This window comes from Triticum urartu, chromosome 4 (assembly GCF_003073215.2).
Source record: "Triticum urartu cultivar G1812 chromosome 4, Tu2.1, whole genome shotgun sequence".
Taxonomy (NCBI): Eukaryota; Viridiplantae; Streptophyta; class Magnoliopsida; order Poales; family Poaceae; genus Triticum; species Triticum urartu.
The window spans coordinates 100,590,698-100,610,234 of NC_053025.1; the positions used below are offsets into that span (position 1 = coordinate 100,590,698).

General features: G+C 42.1%; 1 protein-coding gene across 1 annotated transcript; it reads left to right on the plus strand.

The window, feature by feature from the left end:
* Positions 1-15,923: 15,923 nt before the first annotated feature.
* Positions 15,924-17,450, plus strand: LOC125550880 (transcription termination factor MTERF9, chloroplastic-like). Its single transcript, XM_048713991.1, has one exon. It carries the CDS (start codon positions 16,033-16,035, stop codon positions 17,191-17,193), a length of 1,161 nt encoding a protein of 386 aa, XP_048569948.1. The 5' UTR covers positions 15,924-16,032; the 3' UTR covers positions 17,194-17,450.
* Positions 17,451-19,537: the final 2,087 nt, after the last annotated feature.

The window sequence follows — 19,537 nt, forward strand, 5'->3', positions numbered from 1 at the left end:
TGAAAATGCCAAGTTGTTTAAAGAAAAAGTTAAAAGATGGCATGACAAAAGGATACAAAAGCGTTAGTTTAATGTAGGTGATTATGTATTGCTATAAAACTCTCGTTTAAGATTTTTTGCAGGAAAACTTCTCTCTAAATGGGAAGGCCCCTATGTTATCGAGTAGGTCTATCGTTCCGGTGCCATAAAAATCAACAACTTCGAAGGCACAAATCCGAAGGTGGTAAACGGTCAAAGAATCAAACATTATATCTCAGGTAATCCCATAAATATTGAAACCAATATTATTGAAACCGTAACCCCGGAGGAATACATAAGGGACACTTTACAGAACGTTTCAGACTCCGAAAAGGAGTAGGTATGTGGTACGGTAAGTAAACCGATTCCAAAACAGTTTTTAAGGCAATATTTCTCCGTTTTGGAATATTTAGAAAAATAGAAAAATAAGTAGCAGTCCGGGAAGGACATGAGGGTGGAGGGCACGCCCCCTACCTCGTGAGCACCTCGTGTGCCTTCCGGACTCCGTTTTCTTGCACGATACGTATTTTGGTCGGTAAAAATTCACTATATATTCTCCCGAAGGTTTTGACTCCCGTATCACGCAAATATCCTCTGTTTTTGTTTTGAGTTGTTGCTGCTGCAGATTAGAGCAAGATGTCTTCTCAAGAGTCAGTCGGGGAGAGCCGGGTATCTAATCCAGCACCGGAACCAAGGGCAAACAGCGACTCTGACCACTTTGGGCCAGCAACGGAGGAAGAGATGGATGCTGACTTAATGAGGGTAGATGCCATGGAGGATCAAGAAGTCACCTCTCACTTCCGAGCTGGGTTCACGATGGGGGAACTACAGAGCTCAGCTATTCCAATCTCGGTTATCCCTTCCAATGTTAGATTTCTTTCTTATGAAAATATGAAGAGGAGTATCACTTGTTCTCCCGCAGCTATGAAACACCCTTGGGTGCAAGGAGCTTTAGCCGTTACAGGAAAGCTTCGTAAGGAAACAATGGACCTCAAGCAGCAAGTCAACAAGCTCGAGGAGGAGAATCGTATCCTGAGAGGAATCATCGCCAAGAATATTACACCAACAACAAAGAAGGAAATATAATCACATGGGTATGGGCACTCCCCTTGGCAGCTGCCAAGCTTGGGGGAGGTGCCCCGGTATCGTATCACAATCACAACTCCTATCTTTACCATTTTCCTTAGTTCGATCCTATTAGTAGTATTTTGATCTAGTAGAATAAAGTTTATGGCATGATCTAGTTTTGAGTTTTGCCTTATGATCTCTCTATGTAATCGAGTCCGTGAGCTATATAATAAAGATTAGTGTTGAGTGAAGGGCTTGATTTTCTTGCTATGATCTTGGGTGAATAAAAGAAAAGAGAAAAAGAATAAGAAGAAACAAAAGTTCATATTGATCTTATTGAGAGTAATGACTTCACATAGGAAGAGTATGCTGATTTAAAAGTTGTTGGGAGTTGGCAGACATAGCTTTGGTCATCGTTGCAATTAATAGGAAGTAATAAGGAAAGAGAGGTTTCACATATAAATATATTATCATTGACATCTTTTATGATTGGGAGCGCTCATTAAAATATGACATGCTAAAGAGTTGATACTGGACAAGGAAGACAACGTGATGAGTTATGTTTTCTTATATCTGAGATAAAGTATGTTGTCATGGATCCTCCAATATGTTGAGCTTGCCTTCCCCCCTCTTGCTAGCCAAATTCTCAGCACCAAGTAGACACACTACTTGTGCTTCCAAATACCCTTAAACCAGTTTTGCCATGAGAGTCCACCATATCTACCTATGGATTGAGTAAGATCCTTCAAGTAAGTTGTCATCGGTGCAAAGCAATAAAATTTGCTCTAAATATGTATGATTGATTGGTGTGGGATAAATAAGCTTTATACGATCTTGTGATGTGGAAGTAATAAAAGCGACGGACTGCATAATAAAGGTTCATATCACAAGGGGCAATATAAAGTGACGTTCTTTCGCATTAAGATTTTGTGCATTCAACCATAAAAGCGCATGGCAACCTCTGCTTCCCTCTGCGAAGGGCCTAGCTTTTATTATTATATTCTACCTTATGTAAGAGTCATGGTGATCTTCACCTTTCCTTTTTCATTTTATCCTTTGGCAAGCCCAGCATGTTGGAAAGAACCTGATATATATATATATCCAATTGGATGTAGGGGGCATGAGTTATTATTGTTGACATTACCCTCGAGGTAAAAGGTTGTGGGGCGAAACTATAAGCCCCTATCTTTCTCTGTGTCCGATTAAAACTCCGTAACCACAAGTATTGCGTGAGTGTTAGCAATTATGAAGGACTAGATGATAGTTGAGTATGTGGACTTGTTTTTTAGCTCTGACATAGACTCTTTCTGATGTTATAATAAATTGCAATTGCTTCAATGACTGAGGTTATAGTTTGTTGGTTCTCAATAAGGTTTCTGATTCATACTTTTGCATTGTGAATAGATCATCACTTGAACATAAGTAATCATATGACAATATCTATATATGTTGCTGTTATGAGAATAATCATGATGCCTTCATGTCCGTATTTTATTTTTATCGACGCCTCTACCTCTAAACATGGGGACATATTTATTGTTATCGGCTTTCGCTTGAGGACAAGCGAGGTCTAAGCTTGGGGGAATTGATACGTCCATTTTGCATCATGCTTTTATATCGATATTTATTGCATTATGGGCTGTTATTTCACATTATGTCACAATACTTATGGCTATTCTCTCTTATTTTACAAGGTTTACATAAGGAGGGAGAATGCCGGCAGCTGGAATTCTGGGCTGGAAAAGGAGCAAATATTAGAGACCTATTCTACACAACTCCAAAAGTCCTGAAACTCGACGGAATATCTTATAATAAATAATGAAAAATCCTCGCCAAAGATGAAGACCAGGGGGCCCACACCCTATCCACGAGGGTGGGGGCGCCCCCCCTAGGGCGTGCCCCCTACCTCGTGGGCCCCCTGGTGGCTCTCCGATGACCATCTTCTGCTATATGAAGTCTTTCGATGAGAAAAAACTAGAAGCAACCTTTCGGGACGAAACTCCGCCGCCATGAGGCGGAACCTTGGCGGAACCAATCTAGGGCTCCGACAGAGCTGTTCTGTCGGGGACACTTCCTTCCCGGAGGGGGAAATCATCACAATCGTCATCACCAACGCTCCTCTCATCGGGAGAGGACAATCTCCATCAACATCTTCACCAGCACCATCTCATCTTAAAACCCAAGTTCATCTCTTGTATCCAATTCTTGTCTCCAAGTCCGGGATTGGTGCTAGTAGGTTGCTAATAGTGTTGATTACTCCTTGTAGTTGATGCTAGTTGGTTTATTTGGTGGAAGATCATATGTTAAGATCCTTTATGCATATTATTACCCCTCTGATTATGAACATGAATATGCTTTGTGAGTAGTTACGTTTGTTCCTGAGGACAAGGGAGAAGTCTTGCTATTAGTAGTCATGTGAATTTGGTATTCGTTCGATATTTTGATGAGATGTATGTTGTCTAGCCTCTAGTGGTGTTATGTGAACGTCGACTACATAACACTTCACCATTATTTGGGCCTAGAGGAAGGCATTGGGAAGTAATAAGTAGATGATGGGTTGCTAGAGTGACAGAAGGTTAAACCCTAGTTTATGCGTTGCTTCGTAAGGGGCTGATTTGGATCCATATGTTTCATGCTATGGTTAGGTTTACCTTAATACTTTTGTTGTAGTTGCGGATGCTTGCAATAGAGGTTAATCATAAGTGGGATGCTTATTCAAGTAAGAACAACACCCAAGCACCGGTCCACCCACATATCAAATTATCAAAGTACCGAACGCAAATCATATGAACGTGATGAAAACTAGCTTGACGATATTCCCATGTGTCCTCGGGAGCGCTTTTCCTTATATAAGAGTTTGTCCAGGCTTGTCCTTTGCTACAAAAAGGATTGGGCCACCTTGTTGCACTTTATTTACTTTTGTTACTTGTTTCTCGTTACAAATTATCTTATCACAAAACTATCTGTTACCACTTATTTCAGTACTTGCAGAGAATACCTTGCTGAAAACCGCTTATCATTTCCTTCTGCTCCTATTTGGGTTCGACACTCTTACTTATCGAAAGGACTATGATAGATCCCCTATACTTGTGGGTCATCAGTGCCTTGCTGCCCCTACTGTCACTGGGAAAGGACACCGCAAGATTGAACCCAAATCTAAGCACTTCTCCCATTGCAAGAAAGATCAATCTAGTTGGCCAAACTAAACCGATAATTCGAAGAGACTTGCAAAGATATCAAATCATGCATATAAGAATTCAGAGAAGAACCAAATAATATTCATAGATAATTTTGTTCATAAACCCACATTCATCGGATCTCGGCAAACTCACGGCAAAACAGTATTACATTGAATAGATCTCCAAGAACATCGAGGAGAACTTTGTAGTGAGAATCAAAGAGAGAGAAGAAGCCATCTAGCTAATAACTATGGACCCGAAGGTCTATGGTAAACTAATCACGCTTCATTGGAGAGGCTATGGTGTTGATCTAGAAGCCCTCTGTGATCGATTCCCCCTCCGGTAGATCGCCAAAAAAGGCCCCAAGATGGGATCTCACGGGTACAGAAGGTTACATCGGTGGAAAAGTGGTTTTGTGGCTCTCTGCGATCGATCTAGGGTATAAGAGTATATATAGGCGAAAGAAGTACGTCGGTGGAGCTACGTGGGGCCCACGAGGGTGGGGGGCACCTTCCCCTGGGCGCGCCCTCCTGCCTCGTAGCCACCTCACGGAGTTCCAGACTTCAAGTCCAAGTCTTCTGGTTTGCTTTCGGTTCAAGAAAGATCATCGCGAAGGTTTCATTCCGTTTGGATTACATTTGGTATTCCTTTTCTGCGAAACTCTAAAATACGCAAAAAAACAGAAACTGGCATTGGGCCCTCGGTTAATAGGTTAGTCCCAAAAATAATATAAAAGAGCATATTAAAGCCCATTAAACATCCAAAACAGATAGTATAATAGCATGGAACAATAAAAAATTATAGATACGTTGGAGACGTATCAACCATCCCCAAGCTTAATTCTTGCTCGTCCTCAAGTAGGTAAATGATAAAAACATAATTTTTGATGTGGAATGCTACCTAACATAGTTATCAATGTAATTTTCTTTATTGTGGCATGAATGTTCATATCCGAAAGATTCAAGACAAAAGTTTAATATTGACATAAAAATAATAATACTTCAAGCATACTAACAAAGTAATCATGTCTTCTCAAAATAACATGGCCAAAGAAAGTTCATCCCTACAAAATCATATAGTTTGGCTATGCTCCATCTTCATCACACAAAGTACTCAAATCATGCACAACCCCGATGACAAGACAAGAAATTGTTTCATACTTTGGTATTCTCAAACTTTTTCAACTTTCACGCAATACATGAGCGTGAGCCATGGGCATAGCACTATAGGTGGAATAGAATGGTGGTTGTGGAGAAGACAAAAAGGAGGAAGATAGTCTCACATCAACTAGGCGTATTAATGGGCTATGGAGATGTCCATCAATAGATATCAATGTGAGTGAGTAGGGATTGCCATGCAACGGATGCACTAGAGCTATAAATGTATGAAAGCTCAACAAAAGAAACTAAGTGGGTGTGCATCCAACTTGCTTGCTCACGAATACCTAGGGCATTTTGAGGAACCCCATTGTTGGAATATACAAGCCAAGTTCTATAATGAAAATTCCCACTAGTATATGAAAGTGACAAAATAAGAGACTCTCTATCATGAAGATCATGGTGCTACTTTGAAGCACAAGTGTGGAAAAAGGATAGTAGCATTGTCCCTTCTCTCTTTTTCTCCCTTCTCTTTTTGTGGGGCCTTCTATTTTTTTGGCCTTTCTATTTTTTTCCTCACGTGGGACAATGCTCTAATAATGAAGATCATCACACTTTTATTACTTACAACTCAAGAATTACAACTCGATACTTAGAACAAAATATGACTCTATATGAATGCCTCCGGCGGTGTACCGGGATGTGCAATGTATCAAGAGTGACATTTATGAAAAAATTATGAATGGTGGCTTTGCCACAAATACTATGTCAACTACATGATCATGCAAGGCTATATGTCAATGATGAAGCGTGTCATAATAAACGAAACGGTGGAAAGTTGCATGGCAATATATCTCGGGATGGCTATGGAAATGCCATAATAGATAGTTATGGTGGTTGTTTTGAGTAAGGTAAATGGTGGATTTATGGTACCGACGAAAGTTGCGCGGTACTAGAGAGGCTAGCAATGGTGGAAGGGTGAGAGTGCGTATAATCCATGGACTCAACATTAGTCATAAAGAACTCACATACTCATTGCAAAAGTCTACAAGTCATCAAAACCAAGCACTACGCGCATGCTCCTAGGGGGATAGATTGGTAGGAAAAGACCATCGCTCGTCCCCAGCCGCCACTCATAAGGAAGACAATCAAAGAAACACCTCATGCTTCAAATTTGTTACACAACAGTTACCATACATGCATGCTACGAGACTTGCAAACCTCTACACATGTATTTCTCAATTTCACAACTTCTCGACTAGCATGACTCTAATATCACCATCCTCATGTCGCAAAACAATCATCAAGCATCAAACTTCTCATAGTATTCAACGCACTTTATATGAAAGTGTTTATTATACCCATCTTGGATGCCCATCATATTATGACTAGTTTTATAGCCAAAGAAAATTACCATGCTGTTCTAAAAGACTCTCAAAATAATATAAGTGAAGCATGAGAGATCAATAATTTCTATAAAATAAAACCACCACCATGCTCTAAAAAGATATAGCTGAAGCACTAGAGCAAAATTATCTAGCTCAAAAGATATAAGTGAAGCACATAGAGTATTCTAATAAATTCTAATTCATGCGTGTCTCTCCAAAAAGGTGTGTACAGCAAGGATGATTGTGGTAAACTAAAAAGCAAAGACTCGTATCATACAAGATGCTCCAAGCAAAACACATATCATGTGGTGAATAAAAATATAGCCTCAAGTAAAGTTACCAATAGACGAAGACGAAAGAGGGGATGCCTTCCGGGGCATCCCCAAGATTAGGCTTCTGGTTGTCCTTGAATTTTACCTTGGGGTGTTTTGGTCATCCCCAAGCTTAGGCTCTTGCCACTCCTTATTCCAAAATCTATCAAATCTTTACCCAAAAACTTGAAAACTTCACAACACAAAACTCAACAGAAAATCTCATGAGCTCCGTTAGTATAAGAAAATAAACTACCACTTTAAGGTACTGTAATGAACTCATTCTTTATTTATATTGGTGCTAAACCTACTGTATTCCAACTTCTCTGTGGTTCATACCCCCCCCCCCCCGATACTAGCCATAGATGCATCAAAATAAGCAAACAACACACGAAAAACAGAATCTGTCAAAAACAGAACAGTCTGTAGCAATCTGGAGATTTCGAATACTTATGTAACTCCAAAAATTCTGAAATATTAGGACGACCAGGATAAAAAGTATATTTATCTACTGCAGTTGGAATTGGTATTTTATCGCTCTCTGGTAAAAAATGAAAATTATTTTCGTGAGCGCATACTTTCTGTTTTTACCATCAAGATCAAACAACAATCACCCAAGAAGATCCTAAAGGCTTTACTTGGCACAAACACTAACTGAAACATAAAAAACACAATCATAACAGAAGCTAGATGAATTATTTATTACTAAACAGGAACAAAACGTAAAGAACAAAAATAAAATTGGGTTGCCTCCCAACAAGTGCTATTGTTTAACGCCCTTAGCTAGGCATTGATAATTTTAATGATGCTCACATGAAACATAGCAATTGAAACACAAAGAGAGCATCATATAGCATGTGAAAACACATCTAAGTCTAACATACTTCCTATGCATAGGCATCTTGTAGGCAAACACCAAGCAAAAACTAGCATATGCAAGGAAGAGGAAAGAAACAATAGCAATCTCAACATAACGAGAGGTAATTTAGCAACATGAAACTTTCTATATTTCCCTCTCTATAATAATTACATGTAGGATCATAATCAATTTCAACAATATAGCTATCACATAACATATTCTCAACACAATCCACATGTATGCGAAGTTGACATTCTTCCAAAATAGTGGGATTAATATTAACTAAAGTCATGACCTCTCCAAACCCACTTTTATCAAAAATCTCATAAGATTGAACATTCTCCCAATATGTTGGATCTAAAACTGACACTCTTCCAAACCCACTTTCAATATTATTGCAAACACTATTATCAATCTCAGATTCATCATGGGGCTTCAATAAATTTTCAAGATCATAAGAAGAGTCACCCCAATCATGATCATTGCAACAAGTAGTAGACATAGCAAAATTAGCATCCCCAAGCTTAGGGTTTTGCATCTCATTAACACAATTGACATTAATAGAATTTATAATAACATCATTGCAATCATGCTTTTCATTCAAGGAACTATCGTGAATCTCTTCATAATTTTCTTCTTTCAGCACTTCATCACAATTTTTAGATTCACGAATTTTAAGCAAAACCTCATAAAGATAATCTAGTGCACTCAAATCACTAGAAATTGGTTCATCATAATTGGATCTCTTAAAAATATTAGCAAGTGGATGCGGATCCATAAACTTTTAGCAAGCGAAGATGCAAGCAATAAGGAGGCACATGGTAACACAAGCAAACAAAAGATCAAACGGAAGAAGGGCGAAGGAAAACACGAATTGTGAAGTGGGGGAGAGGAAAACGAGAGGCAAATAGCAAATAATGTAATGCGAGGGAGAAGAGTTTATGATGGGTACTTGGTATGTCTTTACTTGGCATAGATCTCCCCGGCAACGGCGCCAGAAATCCTTCTTGCTACCTCTTGAGCATGTGTTGGTTTTCCCTTGAAGAGGAAAGGGTGATGCAGCAAAGTAGTGTAAGTATTTCCCTCAGTTTTTAAGAACCAAGGTATCAATCCAGTAGGAGACAACGCACAAGTCACCTAGTACCTGCACAAACAGTCAAGAACCTCGCAACCAACGCGATAAAGGGGTTGTCAATCCCTTCACGGACACTTGCAAAAGTGAGATCTGATAGAGATAGTAAAATAAATATTTTTGATATTTTTGTTATATAGATTGAAAAGTAAAGATTGCAAAATAGTAAAACGAGATGCTATGTAAATAAAAGAGATGCAATATAATAAGAAAGAGACACGGGGGCCATAGGTTTCACTAGTGGCTTCTCTCAAGATAGCATGTATTACGGTGGGTGAACAAATTACTGCCGAGCAATTGATAGAAAAGTGCATAGTTATGAAGATATCTAAGGCAATGATCATGAATATAGGCATCACGTCTGTGTCAAGTAGATCGAAACAGTTCTGCATCTACTACTATTACTCCACACATCGACCGCTATCCAGCATGCATCTAGGGTATTAAGTTCATAAGAACAGAGTAACGCTTTAAGCAAGATGACATGATGTAGAGGTATAAACTCAAACAATATGATATAAACCCCATATTTTTATCCTCGATGGCAACAATACAATATGTGCCTTGTTGCCCCTACTATCACTGGGAAAGGACACCGCAAGATTGAACCCAAAGCTAAGCACTTCTCCCATTGCAAGAAAGATCAATCTAGTAGGCCAAACTAAACCTATAATTCAAAGAGACTTGCAAAGATATCAAATCATGCATATAAGAATTCAGAGAAGAACCAAATAATATTCATAGATAATCTTGTTCATAAACCCACAATTCATCGGATCTCGGCAAACACATCGCAAAAGAGTATTACATCGAATAGATCTCCAAGAACATCGAGGAGAACTTTGTATTGAGAATCAAAGAGAGAGAAGAAGCCATCTAGCTAATAACTATGGAACTGAAGGTCTGTGGTAAACTACTCACGCTTCATCGGAGAGGCTATGGTGTTGATGTAGAAGCCCTCCGTGATCGATTCCCCCTCCGGTAGATCGCCAGAAAAGGCCCCAAGATGGGATCTCACGGGTACAGAAGGTTGCAGCGGTGGAAAAGTGGTTTTGTGGCTCTCTGCGATCGATCTAGGGTATAAGAGTATATATAGGCGAAAGAAGTACGTCGGTGGAGCTACGTGGGGACCATGAGGGTGGGGGGGGGCGGGCCTACCCCCTGGGCACGCCCTCCTGCCTCGTGGTCGCCTTGTGGAGTTCCAGACTTCAACTCCAAGTCTCCTGGTTTTCTTTCGGTCCAAGAAAGATCATCATGAAGGTTTCATTCCGTTTGGATTCCGTTTGGTATTCATTTTCTACGAAACTCTAAAATAGGCAAAAAAAATAGAAACGGGCACTGGGCCTTCGGTTAATAGGTTAGTCCCAAAAATAATATAAAAGAGCATATTAAAGCCCATTAAACATCCAAAACAGATAATATAATAGCATCGAACAATAAAAAATTATAGATACATTAGAGACGTATCAGTGGATCACTGGACAGCGGTCAAGAACATTTTGAAATACCTGAAAAGGACTAAGGATATATTTCTCGTTTATGGAGGTGACAAAGAGCTCGTCGTAAACAGTTACGTCAATGTGAGCTTTGACACTGATCCGGATGGCTCTAAGTCACAAACCGGATACATATTTTTATTAAATGGTGGAGCTGTCAGTTGGTGCAGTTCTAAGCAGAGCGTCGTGGCGGGATCTACATGTGAAGCGGAATACATAGCTTCTTCGGAAGTAGCAATGAAGGAGTCTGGATGAAGGAGTTCATATCTGATCTAGGTGTAATACCTAGTGCATCGGGTCCAATGAAAATCTTTTGTGACAATACTGGTGCAATTGCCTTGGCAAAGGAATCCAGATTTCATAAGAGAACCAAGCACATCAAGAGACGCTTCAATTCCATTCGCGATCAAGTCAAGGAAGGAGACAGAGATTTGCAAGATACATACGAATCTGAATGTTGCAGACCCGTTGACTAAGCCTCTCTCATGAGCAAATCATGATCAGCACCTAGACTCCATGGGTGTTAGAATCATTACTGTGTAATCTAGATTATTGACTCTAGTGCAAGTGGGAGACTAAAGGAAATATGCCCTAGAGGCGATAATAAAGTTGTTATTTATATTTCCTTATATCATGATAAATGTGTATTATTCATGCTAGAATTTTATTAACCGGAAACTTAGTACATGTCTAAATACATAGACAAACAGAGTGTCCCTAGTATGCCTCTACTAGACTAGCTTGTTAATCAAAGATGGTTAAGTTTCCTAGCCATAGACATGTGTTGTCATTTGATGAATGGGATCACATCATTAGAGAATGATGTGATGGACTAGACCCATTCGTTAGCTTAGCACTATGATCATTTAGTTTATTGCTATTGCTTTCTCCATAACTTATACACGTTCCTATGACTATGAGATTATGCAACTCCCGAATACCGGAGGAACACTTAGTGTGCTATCAAACGTCACACGTAACTGGGTCATTTTAAAGATGCTCTACAGGTGTCTGTGATGGTGTTTGTTGAGTTGGCATAGATCGAGATTAGGATTTGTCACTCCAATTGCCGGAGAGGTATCTCTGGGTCCTCTCGGTAATGCACATCACTATGAGCCTTGCAAGCAATGTGACTAATGAGTTAGTTATCGGATGATGCATTACGGAACGAGTAAAGAGACTTGCCAGTGACGAGATTGAACTAGGTATGATGATTACGATGATCGAATCTCGGGCAAGTAACATACCGATGACAAAGGGAACAACGTATGTTGTTATGCGGTTTGACCAACAAAGATCTTCATAGAATATGTAGGAACCAATATGAGCATCCAGGTTCCGTTATTGGTTATTGACCGGAGATGAGTCTCGGCCATGTCTACATAGTTTGCACTTTTGCTTGCACTTTTGCTTGCTTACTCTTGTTCCTCATTGTTGTCTGCTACCTTTCTTGTACTATAATTTACTTACTACAAGATATTTACCAATACTCACTTTTGAATCACCAGTCTCCCTATCAAGACATACCCTTTTTTCTTATTAAAATTAAATGGCAGCATATTCTACATATGTGTGTTTTTATCATAGTGAGCTTTTGGACGTTATTATGCTGTTCACTTCTGAAGTACATCTTACATGCTTGTTTAATCCTCTGTTTTTTCTCTAGTTTATTGGGAGAATGGATTTTAAATGGCGCACTGCCTATCTTTAATATTCCGTCTGATCTTTTTTAGTCAGCATATAAGTTTTGTCTCTACTTTGACGAAACTTATAGAAAAAAAGTATCAATATTTACAGTGCCAAATCAATATTGTTAAATTCATTACGAAATGTAGTTTCATGGAATATATATTCGATATGGGAGATGTTGATATTTTTAATATATATTTCGTCAAACTTTGCAAAGTTTGACTTGATCCAAATCTAATACGGAGTACATGGAGTATAAAGGACGGGAGGAAGTATATGATACACATGCTTGTACGTATTGGAGAAAAAAAGATGACGTACAATGTTTAGCCAGTTCTTGTCGAGCTTCCATTCTGGACACTAGGGTTAGGATTTTGGAAAAAGGTCATGTGTTGACTAAATTGAACCCAAGGGACAAGTTAGTGTATCCCTAAAATGTACTCCCTCCGTCCCGAAAAACATGTCGCAAGCATAGTGTAATGTAAAATTTGCACAAAAACCCCTTGTATCTTCGAATCTTTTACAAACAAGTCCTTCTGTCTTCCTCCGCCCGATCTAGCTCCCGTGCATCGGGCCAAGGCCGTCGTCGGCCGATTCGTCGCCTGCGCCGCCCGGGGCCAGCTCCTCCGCCGCCCGGTACCTGCTCCTCCGCCGCCCAGTACCTGCGCCACCGCCGCCCAGGACCTAAGCTGCCGTAATCCACTCCCGCCGCGATCCCCTCCGCCGCTGCCGTGCAGGACCTGCGCCACCAAGATCCGGTGGATCTCGTCCTCCTCAAGCTCCTGAGCGCGTCTGGACCTCAAGCTCATCCTCCTGCTTATCCTGTTCCGCCAGACTCGGGCTACTGCTCCCTTGCTCGAGCTGTCGCCGGAGCTCCCCTGCTGCCCACCTGAGCGATGGTCACCGGTAATTTCCGCCGCCCATCCCCGCCGACGCCCACCAAATCGACGGTCCCTAGACTTTCCCCCGCCCACGCCTAAGCTCCGGTCGCCTGTTCTACTCCTCCATGCCCAGCACCTCCTCTCCACGACTAGGCACCGCTCCTCCTCCAAGCCCACGCGCTTCTCCTCCTCCACGCCCAGCACCTCACTGCTCGCCCAGCAGTAGATCCTCTACTTCTCACCTGCAGATCAAGAGATCAGCTAAGCAGAGTATCAGCCGCAGATCAATTGATCAACAGAGAGGACTATCATCTGTAGCAGTAGTATCTGTAGGAGCAGTATCTTCTGTAGCAGCAAATGATCGATATCAGCAGTATCTGTAGCAAGATCAAAGATCAAACTTTTTTTACATCAGATCAAAGATCAAACTTGCCCGGCGCCTCTGCTCTTCAGGTACAACGATTTTATGACGTTTTAAAACATGAGCAAACTGAACATCATAACATGTTTCAGTTAGGATGACCAATACTGTAAATTTCAGAAACTAAATTAGAACATGTTTTCCAAGATGTAGATATGCACAATACAGTCTGATCTGTATTTGAAATTAGAACTAGAAAACAAGATTAAAATTAGGAAACACCCATATACTGTCAAGTTATGTCGATGCTCCACTTGAGGCAGGGAACTGCACCCATTTTCACTACTACAATATGATAGCCAATGGACAAAAATGTGACATGGGCAACTTTTTGAAATCAAAACAAAAATGGCCAGTAAACTGATAATGACAGTAAACTGTAATTTGTTACAGAGATTTTCCTATTGAAAATATAACTGAATGGACAAAAAAATGGGTGAAAAGATAATTGAAGGCTAGGCTAAAATGGACAGTAAACTGATAATGACTATTGCCAACAAGAGTAGGAAAATGCAAGCTTCTGAGATTTGTTACATAAATTTTCCTATTGAAAAGATAACTGAATTTTGTGTACTGAAAGTTTACAGTGTCCAGTGTAGGAAAGTTTACTGAAATTTGTGGAGTACTCAAAGTGCTTTGAACTAAAAAAATCATCAAAGTTCAAAGCCTAGCTGATTTGAACGGCTCATTCTCTGGGATCATCAATGTGCATTCAGGCTAATTCTTTGAACTTTGATCATCAATCCAAAGAATATATTTATTTGATTTTTAAATTTATTTGGAATTATTTGGATTTATTTAGATTTATTTGAATTGTTTAAATTAATCTGAATAATTTAGTCAAGGCCTTTGGATTAATTTTAATTTATTTGAATCTCACAATTTGGTCTAACTTAGATGATCTTGTCTACTTGGAGTACATAATCTACCGAGTAGTCATGTCCCAGTCATGCATCCATGCATCCAGTAGAAACATCTTGCATACATGATCAGGTGTCAAACTTTTAATCAAAATCTACTGAGTAATTATTGTGCTCATCCAGTAGCAACATCTTGCATACATGATCAGTAGTCATGTCGCAGATTTCTATTTACACTGAATTTGTATATCACCAAGAGCTCTACTAGTTCTAGATTAGATTTACAATGAATTATTTGACCAGTAGTCATGTGAACTCTTTGAATTTGTAAACACTTCCAGACTTGAGCATTCAGAGTTTGCAATTGCAAAAAAAAGGTCCCTTGTTCATGAACTTGTACTGTACACCATGCATTCAAGCAGAAAGAAACAAACAAGGTCTGAAGAAGAATGAATCCCTTCTCCATTAATTTTATTCAACATGATAAGTTCAGGTCATAAAAATCCATGATGTTGCATGAATAATTAGACAGTACACAGGGACAATTAACAGGACTACTCACGGAGACAATCACACATGATCAATTAACAGGATTAGTCCATGATATTCCTTACAGCTCCACAATTTAGATATCAATTAACAGTATGTACACACAACAAATAGCAGCAGATGGATTGGAATTCTTTCTGAAGTAAAATTAACAGGAGCTGGACCACAAACAGCAGCAGATAAATTAACAGGATTACTCCATGATGCTTCACCAACAGAGGAGGGATGTGGACGGCTGACCTCCTGTAATTCCTCAATTTCACCACCGTAGTCGTCCTGGTGCCAGCTGTTGCCGCCAGCCAGGCAGGCCAGCACGGTGGACGCGAAGGCGCCCTTGTAGTTGTGGCCGCTCGCTCCAGTAGACGAGGCGGCGGACGCGTTGGTCGGCTTCGACGCGCTGGCATACGCGACGCCGACGAGCTCCGCCGCAGACGCCTCTCCAGTGACCGTGCCGTGCATCGCCACCACCCGCTGCCACTCGTCTGGTCCCTTTTTCTCCTCCTGCTCTCCCCTATCTTGCCGGCGCCAGTGACCTTTTCCTCCATGGTGGCCGGGATTGGTGGTGGTAGTGGAGAATCGACGGGCAGCAAGCGCCGATTTTCCGGAAGGGGATGGGAGAAAGCTTGGAAATTTAGGGATGTGGGTAAGGGGAGCGGGGGAGCTGTGCGGGGGAGCGGTGGAGCTACACGGGGTAGAGGTGGATCCGCGCGGGGTTGCGGTGGAGCTGCGCGGCGGCGCGGTGTGCTTGAGCTACGCGAGGTCGCCGGCGTTGCGGGGGAGCTAGTGGAACTGAGCGAGCTGGCGGAGGAGACGATTGGACCGTGGGTTCGGTCAGATAAACTTGAAGGACTTTTTCAAAAAAATACCGCTGCGACATGTTTTTTGGGACAGAGGGAGTAATTATTTTCCTTGTATTCTTCTACGGGAATAGTGCGTGCTTGTTCTGGTTAACATTATTCGGACTTGTGAATTTTGGTTGCATTTGGTCAATCCGATTGAAAGCTCTATCTTTGTCTTGATACCTAGCAAAACCATTTCAGTCCGCCAGCCAACCAACGGCGACTTGCCGGCCGCCGCCGCCGCCATGCTCCAGCTCCAGATGCACCCTCTCCTGCTGCCCTGCGCCGGCCCCCACCCTACCACGGCCACGCTCTCCTACTCTCTCCACCGCCGCCTCGCTCTCTCCGCCTCCACCACCCCATTCTCAACGGAGGAGTACCTCATCGTCACCTGCGGTCTCACCCGAGCCCAGGCGCTCAAGGCGTCCAAGAAGCTCTGCCACCTCAAGTCCGCCTCCAACCCAGACGCCGTGCTCGCCCTCCTCTCCGGCGTTGGCCTCTCCCGCCCCGACATCGCCGCCGTCGTCGCAGCCGACCCGCTGCTCCTCCGCTCCAGGGTGGACAACGTCGCCCCCCGCCTCTCTGCCCTCCGCGACCGCCTCGGCCTCTCGGCGCCCGAGATCGCCAGCTTCCTCCTGGTGGGCGCCACGGCCCTCCGGTCATGCGACATCACTCCCAAGCTCGAGTTCTGGATCCCCTTCTTTGGCTCCTTCGGCAAGCTCCTCCAGACCATGAAGAGGAACAGGTCCATCCTGACCACCGATCTGGAGAAGGTCGCCAAGCCCAACATAGCGCTGCTGGAGCAGTGCGGGCTAAGTGTTTGTGATATTGTCAAGCTGTCGACGCCCTGCTCTAGGCTGCTGGTGTTCAACCCAGAGCGGGTGAAGGCGTTTGTGCTGCGCGCCGAGAAGCTTGGCGTGCCCCGCTCCTCGTACATATTCAAGTACGCGGTGGGTGTCGCATGTTCTATCACGGAAGACAAGGTCGCCGCAAGGATGGAGTTCTTGAGGAGCACTCTTGGTTGCTCCATGGACAAGGTGCGTGTTGCGGTTCGCAACAAGCCACACATTCTAGGAATATCCGAGGAGAAACTCCGTCTCAAGATAGAGTTCATGGTCAATGAGGTTGGATTGGATCCAGAGTACATTGTTGAGAGGCCCATGCTGTTTACCTACAGCCTGGAGAAGCGGATGAAACCCCGGTATTATGTCGCAAAGATCCTGCAGGCTAAGGGACTGATGAAGAAAAGTGTCGGCTTCCGGCGATTAGTTGGCTATGGTGAGGATAATTTCATTGCGACATACATGGACAGTCATCAGGACACTGTTCCTGGGCTTGCAGATGCTTATGCAGCAGCTCGGGCTGGGGAAATGCTTCTGATGTCCAGCTTTGAAAGCAGACATTGAAGGTTCATCATATATCTTAGGCTCATAGCTAGCATGGAACATTGTGCCCTGTTCGAAGCATGATTGTAGAAATCATGATTTTAGCCGCAGAACTATGGCAATCTGATTGCTCGTGATGCTATCCATGTTTCAGTTGTGAATTTCTGTGAAGCAACTTCATTGTCTCAGTTTTGCTGCCCTACAACTAATGTATCGTAGCTTCCTGTAATTCAGAAAGTGATGTTTTCACAGCTACATATTCGCTCCCTTGTGCCTTACATTCTGTTGCAGCTTTCAGGTTTCAGCTGACTTTTGTGTTTGCTTATAGGGGTAATTAAGTTCACATTTTTGTTGCAGTCAAATCATTTTTTGCTAAATATGCACGTTTGTTATTGTAGTTCAAATGGAACGGAGGGAGTACTAAATTTTCATTTTGATGAAATGGACAAATTCACCTGAGAAATGGAACTTTGCATCAAAACCTCATGTTAATCTTTTGTGTATAGTTAATCGTTAAACAGCAATGCAAAAACTATGCTTGTTAAAAGATTGATGTAGTGATAGAATTTTCAAAGGTTTGGATCTCATATGTGCCGATGTTCATGTTGACAATGACCTGGGACATGGTCGCCAGGCTTCTATGGCAACGATGATGGTGGGAGCGATGTCGGCGACATGGCAATGGTTGCGGTAGTCGGCTCTTCTCCGGCGTGTTCGCGGTATTGCCTCGGTTTGTTTGTTGCTGTGGAGTCGAAGCTACGGTGGTGGGGCCCTGTGGCATACGATGACTGGCTGCAAGTGGCCCGTTCGGCGATCTTCCGTGGCGCCAGCTTTCGCCTGGTTTTGTTCTTCCGAGTTCTTCATCAGAGTCGGAGCTGCGTTTGTCTAGCTGCAGGTCGACATGTTGTCGATGAGGTTGGGCTTTGCCCTGTGTGTGTCAGTGTTTGGGAGTGGGTTTGGTCCTTGTTATTCCGGTTTTCCGTAATAAACTGGGCAATTCTATTTTACTTAATTAATAGACGAGGCAATCTTTGCTTCCGTTTCAAAAAAAAAGAGTACATTTTTTCATGTAAAATGGAGCATACCTGTTAAGTCTAGCAACTTCAGTCATCAGCGCAGTATTTCGTTTATTTTGTACCAACGTAAACCCATAGGTACAAATCACCCGGAATCAATCTGTGGTTGAGTTGGTTAGGTGGACAGTGGTATCCCCAATCCATCAGGGTTCAAATCCTGGTGCTCGCATTATTCCTGGATTTATTTCAGGATGTCCGGCGATACGCTTTCAGTGGGAGGAGACGTTCCCATCGACGACGAGGCGCCTACGGTGACTTCGTAAATCTCAAGATGATATGCCGGCTCAGTCTCTCGAAGGTGCTCATAGGGGTAGGGTGTGTGTGTGTGCGTTCATAGGGATGAGTGTATGCGCGTGTGTATGAGCGCTTGTGTCTGTACTGATGCTCAAAAAAAAACCAATCAAACAGGGCATGCGAATGACATGGATAACTTTGCGGAAAAAAAACATGTTCAAATTCTATTGTTTTTGACCACACTTGCCCCCGTTGAAGTAATCAAATGGTTTCACCATTTATTTACTCATTTTTTTATCTCTTAGCTACATTAAATTTTCCTCAGGAAACCTGAACGAAAAAACTTTGCAAATTCTATCATTAAATCTTCACCATTTATTTTTTGTGTGCACATAATTGAGTACACCTAAATCGCCGTACTTGGTATGATGGTAGGTCAAAAGTGAAACAACCTAAATCGCTAGCCTAAATTCAGAAGGAACTGCTGGCAGCCAACTTATACACTTTGAAATCATCATGCCACGTTGAAATTGCTAAGGTTTTTTCGAGGGAGGCATGCTTAAGGCAACCAAGCAAAAACGATCTGTTCGCATCCAATCAGCATAGCCCACTGTGCAAGGCAAATACATTGTCCGCAAGGCGTGGATAAGCATCACCAAAGTTTACTTGCCAGAGAGTACAATACGACACAAGTTTTGAGTACTAGATCCATGAACCTATCTAAACAAAACTCACAAGTCCAACAGAGAAATCAGTGTAGCTCGGATACTGAGTACAGGAAATAAGCGTATGCCAACTGAACGCAAGTCACATAAGCAATTGTGCACTGGGTTCATCAGAATGGGACAGAGGGACGCGCACGATTCGATCCTAGTAAACAAAATCCAGCAACCACATGGTACCACATTCATCGACATCGCCTGCGAGTAAGCAACCAGGAAATAATAGACTAGCCGAACTTTTGCTAGAAACTGAAACCTGTATAAATAATAAAAGATGCAAGTGATAAGCACATGTGACACCTTCTAAAGAAATGATACAAGGCTACACGAAGA

What these genes read in the sequence shown, in the direction of transcription:
- LOC125550880 (XM_048713991.1), top strand. Translation starts at nt 16,033, where the DNA reads ATGCTCCAGCTCCAGATGCACCCTCTCCTGCTGCCCTGCGCCGGCCCC.